Below are 11991 nucleotides of genomic sequence, written 5' to 3' on the forward strand. Positions count from 1 at the left end.
AAGGACACAAGTCATCTAAAAGTAACTGATGCTCTAATAATGACTGGAGCTGTGTCTTGCAATGTCTTACACAGAGCTAATATACTCAGTTCAGCTTCCTTCCATTGCATATGATCCAGTTCCTGCTTTCACCATTTTTCCACTATTGATTTTAGTCCTTTTATTGGTGACTTGGTTTATGAAGTATCAACACACAATTCTTCAGAACCCAAATGATTTTCCTATAGCAATGAGTACAAGATATGCAATACAAAAAAAAAAATCATACTGCGCTACTGAGATAGAACATGATAATATCGTTAATCACAGGACTGTTTATAGGGACTGAATTAAATCTTGAACATAATACAACAGTTTATCTAGATTTACCATAATTAACATAAAGATGCATGGAGAAAATACTTAATCCCTCATATGGAAGCATAATCATTGTATGTACAATTTCTATAAACAATTTGTTTTCTTTGTAACAATTCTTTGAAGGGCAGGCAGCCTGAATCCTGACTGTCTAGAGATTTGTGAGACTCCTTTGATGTTTCTTTTAATTGAGCTCCACTCACATTTTCTGTTATCTCTGCATATACCTTTCTAGTTTTCTGCCATTTCATCCTTCAGACTGCCTTTGCAGTGAACTTTGGCAATGGTGCAATGCTGTTTAGTTTTAGAAATCAGATAGCAGGATAAAAAGCTACTGTCGACTGGCATTAATTTTTGAACCCCATTCTATCTTCCTCACCATCTGCATTAGAAAATTTGAAAAACAATTATCTGTGCAATCTGTTTGTGGAATTTGATTAAACTCACACTGAGATGGTGAGAACACATCTATACTTAGTGTTTGCATCRGCTTTGTTTTCATTGGAAGTCAGGCTAAAAATGCTCTATCTGGGAAATTGGGGAACAAAGTCTAATGACCTGCTTTATATCTGAGTGATTTCAAGTATGTGTACAGAAAAAGAGCAAAGTTACTTTTTGTTAATCACTCTCAGAAATTACAGTGTGACATTTCGACTCTTCAGATGGATGAAAGAAAAATAATAATGAAAAAGCTAAAAACAGGTTTTTAGAAATATCTAGGTTTCATGGGATGCTATCTTATAATACGATTTGGAGAGCAAAATGTCAGGAAAAAAATCCTCTTATCAGATTACTCAAAGTATTGATGAGATGAAAAGTTGTACTGATGAGCTAATTAATTATAGCTTTTTGCTGTACTATGAAAAAGGAGCTATGATCAAAATGTATTTAAGTTATATTTTTATTATTCTATGAATATAATCATTTGATCTGATTTACTGAAAATCTGGGAAAAAACCCTACAATGTACATGTTTGAGCTGGACCATAATGAAAAGTGGAAAGTCCAGGAAACTAGAATGCACAATCAAAAAGAAAAAAAATAGATGTCTGGAAGATTCATTATTCCTACAAAAATTGGCTAATCTTTATCAGTTTTGTAATAAACTTCTCTGTTTTTGTTTTGATTTTCTTTAAGCTATTAGTTTTAATGTTTTTAAATCAAAATGTGCATTATTTGATTTGCTTTCAGTTTTATCTAAGGAAAAATGAACTTGTAGGATTCCAATTGTTTTGCAAGGCTGCTTGAAATAATACTTTTAAATATTATGACACAACAGCTACTTCCTTTGGAATATGATTACCATTTGATTCAGAAAATTCTGGGGTAAGCTGGCGGAAGAATTTGTGACCATGAGAATCTGTGTTTACATAGACATATCCTGGAGGAGATGGATAATTTGCTGGGCAGATCTCTTGTTTCTTTGGAGTATATTCTGTGCGATACATAGTTTCATCTTCAAAACGAGCTGAATTAGGAAGTACAACACGTAAAGGTTTGAAACTTTGAGCTGGAATTATCTGATGTGGTATGTAATGAGATCTGAATGTAGTTAAATCATCAMATTTTCCTGTGGGTCTTGGAATTTCCTGATGCTTTTTAATAATTTCTTGCCGACAGCTGTCCCAAGCTTGAAAGTCTTCTTTTGTGGTAGTATTCCCTTGAAAAGGGGCATTGGTTCTTCTTCCATTAGAAACTGGTCTTATGGGGACAGCAGGAGAAATCTCGTGTTTAACATAATCAAGATGGCTTGTGGAGTTGAAATCCATGTTACCTGGGGGTGGAATGTATTCTTTTGTTTTGCGGACCTCAGGCAAGGAGACTGACCATGGCTGAAAACGATCCTGGAATTCAGTGAGCCCATTAAAATGAGCGTTGGACCCAACTTTAGTATTTTCAGGCTTGCAGCTTTTTGCAAGTTGCCCAGGTAGCCCTCTAAAATCATTCCGGTGGGTTGTGAGATCTTCAAAGGGTTGGTTGCTTGGCTTGTATTCTTCTTTTGATCTTACAAATTTTGGTTCCAATTGATGAGCAATATAAGACGTGCGATGGCTAGTAGTACCATCGAAAGGTACATCTGAAAGCTTGGTCACACAAGGAGGTTTAAAACTTTTTCTGGGATTCAGTTCCCTAGGAACAAAGTCATCTTGAAATGTAGTAGAATTTCCAAACTTCTCTGTAGGTGGATGGTATGTGTGGTCCACCTTATTAGGTTCCCTTCTTTGAACTTCCCACAACCTATAGTCATCTTTAAGGCAAAATATATATATAAATATATATATATATATAAAATATAAAGCTTTATTACTGTTGAGTGTTCCTTTAAAATTAAGCCTTTTTTTTTTCTGGTATTAACCCTCCCAATCCAAAGAAAATGGATATAAATGAGAATGGTAATGTTATCTGCATGTTTGTGATATGGCAAATCTGTCTTTTTGCTATTACTGGAATGATAAGGACAGACAGAAAATTCTACTTAATGCCCTACTACAACTAATTCCTTGAGGGAAAAGAAAATGTTCCATGTCCACATTAAATGTGTGTTTATACACAAAATAGACATATACAGGTTATAGATATAATATCTTATATTTTACCTCGAAATGTATGTCAAGTATATAGAACTGAAAGGAACCTTGTAGGTCACTGGGTCATGTTCCCTACTGGTAGAGACAACTACCTCTCCTCCTTACCAGCAGTGCATGCTCTTAAAGCTAGTTAGGAATTTTTTTCTTTGCCTCTTTTTTTTCTAAATTTATTTTATTTTATTTTTTAAATAGACTGTTCTGTTAGGGTTAGAAACCTCTTAGTATCCAGCCTAAACTTCTTCACAGGCAGTTCATACCAGTTTGCTTTTTTGTAATCACTGTACTTTAGCTTCAGTGGTTTTTCAGTCCTTAATACTAACTCCCTTTTGAACTGATAAGGTACCTCTTGAATAAAGCAGTCACATGCTTAGTTGTATGCTGAGACTAGGCTAAATTAGTCATTATTTACTAGCTTCTTTGTACTTACACATACGCTAAATAGATATATCCATATTTCTTTATAAATATCTTTTAGAAGTAATAGACAATATTTATTAAATGCACTTCTATTTAATATAGGCATAAGCATAAAGAGCTGGTGAATTATAAGTCCATTTTTTTGAAGAGACCTTTTTTTCCCAAATTCTATCCTTCTAACTCTGTATCTGTCACTGCAATCCCTCCTCTGCTCGCTTCGCACCAAGGATTCTAACTTCCTGTTTTAATGGCCGTATCCGGTTCTTGTTAACTCATGTATCTTTTCTTATACCACTAGCCCTCATAATCATATCTTGATTTTTCATGTTGGTACCTCTAGTAGAAAATATATATTATCATCTACATTTATATACTTTTAACTGGAGGGTGCAGTACATGTAACAAATTCAGTAAAAAAAAATTTATGTGAAAAATTTTGTACATGTATACAGTATATCATGGTCACTTGACAGAATGACTTAGAAAAGATATATTTTGTCCAAACAGATCATTAATGGGAGCATATACAAGCTATGTAGCACAGGCTTTTGACCTACACTATGGAAAAACACAAATAAGAAACTTTTTTGCAGTAGCAGCTGAAGTTTGCCCAGWCCACAGAATAGAGGAGGTAGTTTCACATAGTTCACTCAAGCTTCTTGTACATAATAGATTTTTTTCTAAAGCTATCTGGAAGATATATTTGCAGATTAATTACAACCTCCAGGGTTTCCTGACTCCTCCTTAGCTGGTGCCACTTATGCCTGAGATAGCCTAACAAGTGTATATTAGACTTTCTCTCCTTCTAGCCAAGGAAACCTGGAGAAGGCTTCTCTTATAGAAACCTGTAAATATCAACTCTAAAACAACTGGAGTGCTGAACACCTAAAAGCATTATCACCTGCTTTCTATTCATCTCTCCGGCCCAAAGTAAGAAATCCAGTTTCACATCTCTCATGCAGGTGATTCAGAATACTATCTTCTCCTTGTACAGGAGGCATATATTATTACCTTGATAAGTTGGTATGGTATCCAGTTTTCCTCCTGTAGTGTGTTTTCTCTCTAACGGTCTTACTAATATCACTGGTTGTATTTTATGAGCATTATAATCTTTCTGGTATGTTGTTCCCAGTTCTATCTCTCCGGTCTTTGGTTTAAATTGTTCTGGTACCCGAAAAGGTCGCTTCACAATATCATATGGTAAATAATCAGATCTGAATCAAGGGAAAAGGAAACACTGGTTAAAAACTTCTTTTTCTGATAGAGTCACTTTTGTCATTTTTCTATTATATGGAAAAACAGAGACTTAAAATGTTTACTCTGAAAAGTCAATTAGATGCCACATATTAGAAGATAACAAGAAGGCAAGAAAACCATGCTGCATAAAATAGAGTTTCTGATGCATGATATATTCTTTATTCAGGGAAAGATGATGAAATAACTTTTCAAAACTCCTAGCATTTTACCCTCATTCTCAGTTTAAAACTATTCTTAAAAAATCTGAAAGGAGACTAGAAAAGTTTCTTTAATTTTACAAATAAATGATCCAGAGAGTAGAAGCCAGAGCAAAGATCAAACTACCATGAGTGGCAAAAATTTACAGTTGCATAAGAAGAATTGAATTTGAATGGAAAGAGCATTTCACCATGGATCTCATGGATCATTTTTATAAGGGCATATTACATAAATGGGTGTGTATTACATATATATAGGTTTCTAAACAGTACACTCTGTACATAACATACAATTTTGCAGAAGGGCATTTGATCTTTGTATGTATGTCCCTTTTTGTTTTTTTCATAAACAGAAACAAAGAAGTTTCATCTCTTGCTCATATAGCTTAAAGGAAAAGCAGTATTTGAAAAAATAAAGGTTTATGTTCCTGTCACATTATTACCATTAATGCTGAATGAGTGCTGTCTTTTTCTAACTCCTTGAAAGCTGCTCTTCAATTTTGTAAACTTATTATCAGAAATTTCTGGTCTTTGCTTATAGGCCTGTTTATATCTTTGTTCTTGCTATTACAATGAGCTCCTTACAGGTAAGACCTTCAGGCCCCAGCACATCCTCTTTACAACAGCTGTGCTCTGCAGATTTACTGAGTCAGTTAAATGAACTCACTGTAGGATCACTGCCCGCGTCTGTGTGCTGAAGGGCCAGACCTAATGAACCCTTGCAGTGGGCTTTCTCCCAGTCCTAATCATTTAGAGCACTCGGAACAAAAAATCCCCGTTCTTTCTCTTGAGGTTTCATTTTCCCTATTATCTCAGATTACACAAATGTACTACAGTAAGTTCCCCAGTTTGCCACATTGTTTTTCAGGATCAATGAGACCTAGATTTCTAAAACAGGAAGACAACAATGATAAAAATAAATTTTGGATCTTCTTTACAGATTAAAGCATGCTGTAAAGAACACAGTTTATTTTGTGTGTGCTTCACTATCTTTGATGACATTTTTGAGGTAACTGTATTTTTACATTCAAAACTAGTACTTTTAAATACTTCAGGAGAGCAAAGGATACAATGATTGCATTTTGAAAAATGACTGCAATACGATGTCCAGTTCCCCTTAAATGAGAAGTACGAGAAACTTTAAAATACAAAGTAAGTGTAAAACACATTGCTTTAAAATGTTTACTTAAATGTTGTGATTCCTTCCATTTTCCCACGGTGCACTTGGTACTCTTGTTTCGGCTTAAGGCTCTGGGGAGGAGGGATGTTGCTGTACTTGGGATATTTTTCCACATACTCTGTCGTGAGGCACGGCTGTTGTCCATTATCATAAATCCTTGTGGGTTTGTGAGGGCAGCGATGGCGCCTGGGTAAAACACATCAGATAAGATCATTTTGAATAGCTTCATTTAAGGGGGAAACCTATCTCCTATCTACTGGGAGCAAATAACAAGTGGGGAAGGTTGAACACTGTGAGTAGCTTGGGTTTAAAATCTTTTCTGAGTCATAGAGGAAAAGGCAAAATACTGTGTTGGCACAGGTCACAGAGCACAGTACCCTAACAGAGTAGTACTCAGTATCACTATCCTGTTAGCCCTTAGTACAGAATACAAAGAATTGATGGAGTTGATCTTGGTCTTCTATGGAATGCTGCCAAGAAGATACACTTTCCTCTCATTTTTTTAAATCTTTAATGATATTATTACTCTTATTTATAAGAATAGTCAATAACCGCCCCGCTTCACTTCTCCTCTGACATCCTCTCTTGTTTACTTTGTCTTCCCTCTTCTCTTGTCTTTTTATTTCTGTACATCTGCTCGCTTATTTTCACTACAGCTCTTGATTCACCTTCTTTGACTAAAATTTTATTGGTGCAAAAATCTCATCTGCAGTTCCAGTGCTCTGAAGGCCCTTTCTGACTTTCCAATCCTTTTTTTTCCTAGTGCTGATTAAAATCCTCTATCTGCCAAATTATATTTGTTTAAACATATTAACATCTTTTTTTGTTAATAGGTGTTATTTCAGTTACACTTGGTTTTCATACCTATTTTAATAATACCATTGTGTTAATAAGTGTTAAAAGGCATATTATGACTTACAATAATTTATGACTTAAACCTCATCATGCTGTGTAAAATAAATATGCAATTCAAGTGTATATATATATGTATATGTTTTGAAAGTAGCATAGAAAATGTTAGTCATTTTGATTTGTATGATATGCATTTACATCTCTGGTAGTTTAAATGAGAATCAGGATCTTTTTCTCAATTTCAAGCATAGTTTAAAATTTTTAATTTAGCTAACATAGGATTATTATTTAATCTCTCTTTTTAGGAAATATATAATGAAAGTTGTTCTTCCTACTTGCAGTTGGCAATTTGCAATGCTGGTTCAGATACAAGGGAAATAACTAAAAATAAAGTATAACTTTTTAAAATAAATGTACCTTGTAAAAGCCTGTACATGAAACACAGACATAACTAAAGAATGAGAAGGGTACAACTGTACAGTTATTAGTAGGTACAAATAAATTCCAGTTTCAGGAAGCTAGATACCCAAAGAATGACTTGAAGGTCTGCAGAGTAATTTAGCTAGTACTGAATACCAAGCAGAAGGAAAATATGAATCAAAGCAAAGTAAAATTGAATAGAGAAGAGGATATGAAGGAAAAGTGAAGGAAAAAAAAAAGCCACTGAAAGAAGTTATCTGGGACTGAAGGTCCTTAAAGCTGATACTAATTTGGGCTGCATGACCTTGCAAACTCAGTAGTTCTAATCAGAAATGAAGGAGCTCTACCTAAGAAGCCACGGCCTTTCAGAGCCTCAAGTGCTTGCTCCTTTTCCATCTAGTCAAGGGATAGTCAAGTAACAACAGAGAGACCTACTCTGAACATAGCAGGGAAAGCGAGAAGGTAGAAGAGAGAAAGAACAGGAAAGGCAGGGAAAACAGGCAGGTGAGATCATGCTGTTTCCCAGTACAATGCCTGCCTGCCACTGTATTTTTCATGAAATTCAGCTATTACCCTAGTAATAATTTTTAAGGTAAGTATGAACAGCACATGCTGTCTTGTTTCACGTCTAAAAGTAACATCTAAGAAGAAAATAAAAACACTGAATATATGTTTTGAAAGCTAGTTAAAGTATAGGCTACCAAATTACTTTTCTCCACAGATTTTAGGCATAAAACTCAAAAGAGTTTGAAACAAAGAGAATATTCATCCACAAAAAAAATTATTCTGGCAATCTTTATTTTGCCATAAGTTGATCCAGAAAATAAATTGCCAAACAAAACACCTCCTCCAAATGGCTGTCCTGGTATCACTGGCCTTCAAACACTTAACTCTCACCATTTCCTATGCAATGTTGTCACAATATCCTCCATATTGCTGAGCTGTTACGCTACAAGCAGAAACAACAGATAGCAGAAAAATAATTCCTTGCAGAGCAGATCTGTAGTTCTTGGTGGATTCAACATGGGGCTGAATCCTGGCAAAACCGTCTAATGTATGTCACCAAGGAAAGAAGACAAATTGCAACAGAATTCATTATTTTGATGAGACAAATATGTCCTTGAGTCCAGTCATTTCTAGCATCTAAATATGCACAAATTTGCTTCTTCCTGAACAGTCCCACCTGAAACTAAGTATGGCAGCACAGAATTTACCAGATGAAATACAAAACATCGTCTTCAAGTTATAGAAAGCCTGATGTTCATATACACCAAGAATTCTACATCCTACTCTGTGGTGTGCAAGACCTTTCAGTGGGCCTAAATTACCATAATATAAATGTGAATCTGGCTTAAAGAAGAGATTTTCTTTGTTTGTTAACCAATAAATTCACTTTTGGACATTATCCAAAAGTAAAACCAAAAGTTTTTGTTTAGATAATAACTTTCTAAAATTGATCACATAGAACATCGCAGGTCTCTAGAGAGAATGGTTCTCAACATATTCATCAGAGATGACAGATTACAGCTCTGATAAATGAAGTATGTTGTTTATAATTTGGCTAGAAATCCTTGAATCACTGATTATTTTAAGTGCATTATTTGTACTTAATGTCAATCCCAGAGTTACTGATATTCAAATGAATTTGGTGAGAATACACCTCCTCCCATGAATGACTGATGTCTGCTTTGATGGATGATTATTCTTTCCCATCTTTGAGAGAAACTAATTTTCTTATGGCTTGCATAAGGTCTGAACAGAATCTCAGCTAAATAAAATTGACAGTATACTGGGTCTCTGGTGTAAAATGCTATCGCTCTGATTATTTTAACAGAATGATCCTGAATTTCACTTATGGAGGATCTGGCATACATACGATTGTTTTTCATACAATGCCAACAAGACACTTCCTTGAAATTTTCCCTCAGAGCATTTTCTTCCCAGAGAACTAGATTAATGATGAGAAAAGGCTTAATGCTTATCATGAAAAAGAAAAAAAAAAAACAAGAAAAATCTTGACATTTTTTAATTGCTAGTGTACACACCATGGTCTGACAGACAGAAGTTATGTTTGGACACTATTTTTGAGAGTTTTCTGTTCTGCTAGTGCTGATAGAAGACTCAGCATTTTCTACTGGGTTTGCATGTATTTAGATGTGGTCAGTATGGAAGCTTAAACAACCTATATTTCAGAGAAATATTCCTTTTTCTTTTAGCTTACATTAATTCAGGAATCTAGATTTTTATGAAAGTGATAACAAGTGCAATAAGTGAGGAAGTGCTGACAGGTTAGATAAAGTAGTTTTTTTCTTTTTTGTATCTCAGATAGGACTTCTACACCTTTGAATGTCATGATTATCTTTTATGGTAGACAGATATTATTCTTGGGTATAGAGAGTTCCTCTACCTCAGAGGCTGTATTCTTCCTTGGAAGGTCAGATTTAGCAGCCTGTATTTGGCATTAGACATTTCTATTTAGTCAGTAATCTGACGCTTTACTGTAATGGCTAGCAGGGGGTAATTTTCTCTTGTATTAAGTTTGCACATTTGCAACCCATGGGAAATCAGAAAATAAAAATATTTCCTTTTCTTTATGGAACTATCCCAAGTAAGACTACCTCATGCATTCCCACATTTAAAATATACCACTTTTAAAATGAGAAATGGTTCTGAAATATCTTGAGAAACAATATAGAATCCAGCTATTGCTCTGGACAATGCAGTTATGACAACATTTTTGTGGTTTTCTTAAACAAACAAACAAACAACAATAGAAGAAAACTCCAACCAAACATCTCTCTCCTATAGCAGCTTGGAAATGGTCATTGGTACGCCTTGGCAGCATCTTATATGAGTGCAAAAGTCCTAGGCTCATAAGGCTAGAAATCATGTCAGTTATTAAATATGGAGAAATTTCCAGCATTGGACTAGAGAAGTATTGTGCACTTTGTTAACTGATCTGTGAGCATCCTCAGCACTGGATAGACTTCTGGTGGTTTTAGCATTACGGTTATTTGTTGATTTTGAAAAAGATCACTTAATAGGCACAGAAGGTGATGTAGCCTAAGGAGAAGGAATCTATTCAATATACATTCTTAAAAACATTGTAACAATTATTTAATTAATAAGAGCCCAAGACTGTGACTGTAAATACAAACAACACTCAGACACATGTAATTTTAATGAGTGGATTATATATCACAATGCAAAAAAAAAAAAAAAAAAAAAGAAGTTATTCTAGAATTTTGGAGGCTCTTGTCATTTCCCTGTAAAGGGAAAGCAAAATAAAGTTCTGTCATACTGACTTTCCCCCCTTGTATTTGTAAAACTTTTCAGAGTGTTTTTTTTTCCTTTTGTGAATAAAAGACAGGTAGGAAAGATTACTTCCTTCTATTTTAAATATTTAGAATGAAACAGTAATTATATCTCTACAGAATTACAGGGAAGAGGATTTCCAGCAAATTGCTAAATGATAACTTCTACAAAATACTAGGTTTTTTTCTTCTCTTTGAAATCTCTTTTAGAACATGTATACATTGTAATATCCAGGTAACACTGCCAAGCAACCAGTATTACCCTAAAAACARAAACACTATAGCTACACCAAAGCAAACACAATATGCTTCTTAAAACAATATTGTCTTGAGATTTTATTTACTGCAAAACCTTCAATGATGTTTATTTTAAACCATGTTTTGTGTTTTACTCAGTAATTAATATTATTAAACTGAGTATTTAATTTGACAGTGTTCAACTGGGCTGTACCTATCTTTCTGCTGTCAGATTGTCCTATCTGACACTCTCAATACTTGAGCCAAAGTCGTATTTGATATTTAATCATGAAAACAATGTGTTCTAACTCTTGATTAATCTAGGACTTTTGAAGTAAATCTATGGGGCAAACTACAACCATAATCTTGGCCAAGAAGAACAAAAGAAGTTTATGCACTGCCCCTCTCATATCTATGGCCACGGATCAAAAAACCAGTGGCTGATGAACAGAGGGACAGGTTTTCCACGCAGAAACATAGGGAGGGAGTTTGCCTCTCTCTACAGGAGTGTCTAGGGAAGATGTTTCTAGCTTCTTGGTCCTGAGATACATTGGCTTTGGGAATTTTAACCTGTTAACTTTACTGCTGTGAATATTGCAAGGACAGAGAATCACTGGAGCGTACAAATTCCCAAGCCCTCAGTGACTCTCTGGTCTCCTGCATCACTTTTACCTCGCCTGCTGTGTGTGCCTCAGAACGAAACCTACAGTTCATGGTGTGCATGGCAGCAATAGAGCCGACTCCGTACTCCAAGAGGCGGTGATGGCAATCCCTGTGAGTTTTCTTAAAAACGTTTTTTCCTTTGATAGGAATCTCAGCCTTTTCGTTCACCTGGATGGCACCTAGTAGCAATAATTTAATTTACAAATACCACAGAGGAGACCCTATACAGCTGTCTATGACTAACCCCGGGTGCTGGAGGCCAGCACTGATGCGAAAGGTCGTTACGTTACCACAGGCTCTTCAGGAAGAGCCTCCCGGCTGCTGGAGCCGGGCGGACCCCCCGGGCAGGGGTCCGAGCTGAGGCAGCGGCGGACCGTGGCCTCCTCCCCGCGGGCGGGCTCGCACCGCACCGCACCGCACCGCACCGCACCGCAGCGCTGCCGGGCGTCGGGGTCCCCCGCGACCCGGGGCGGGCCCGGAGGGGCGGGGAAGGGGCGAGGGACGCCGGG

The 11991-nt window shown here is 35.9% G+C and overlaps 1 protein-coding gene across 1 annotated transcript; it reads right to left on the minus strand.

Moving 5' to 3' along the window:
- Positions 1-1593: 1593 nt before the first annotated feature.
- SAXO2 (stabilizer of axonemal microtubules 2) lies at positions 1594-8200 on the minus strand. The gene is made up of 4 exons (XM_026060687.1): positions 8166-8200; positions 6003-6182; positions 4374-4576; positions 1594-2605 (listed from the first exon to the last, which is right to left on the minus strand). The coding sequence occupies exons 1-4, from the start codon at positions 8198-8200 to the stop codon at positions 1623-1625; spliced, it is 1401 nt and encodes a 466-aa protein (XP_025916472.1). The 3' UTR covers positions 1594-1622.
- Positions 8201-11991: the final 3791 nt, after the last annotated feature.

This window comes from Apteryx rowi, unplaced genomic scaffold, assembly GCF_003343035.1.
Source record: "Apteryx rowi isolate R43461 unplaced genomic scaffold, aptRow1 scaffold_17, whole genome shotgun sequence".
NCBI lineage: Eukaryota > Metazoa > Chordata > Aves > Apterygiformes > Apterygidae > Apteryx > Apteryx rowi.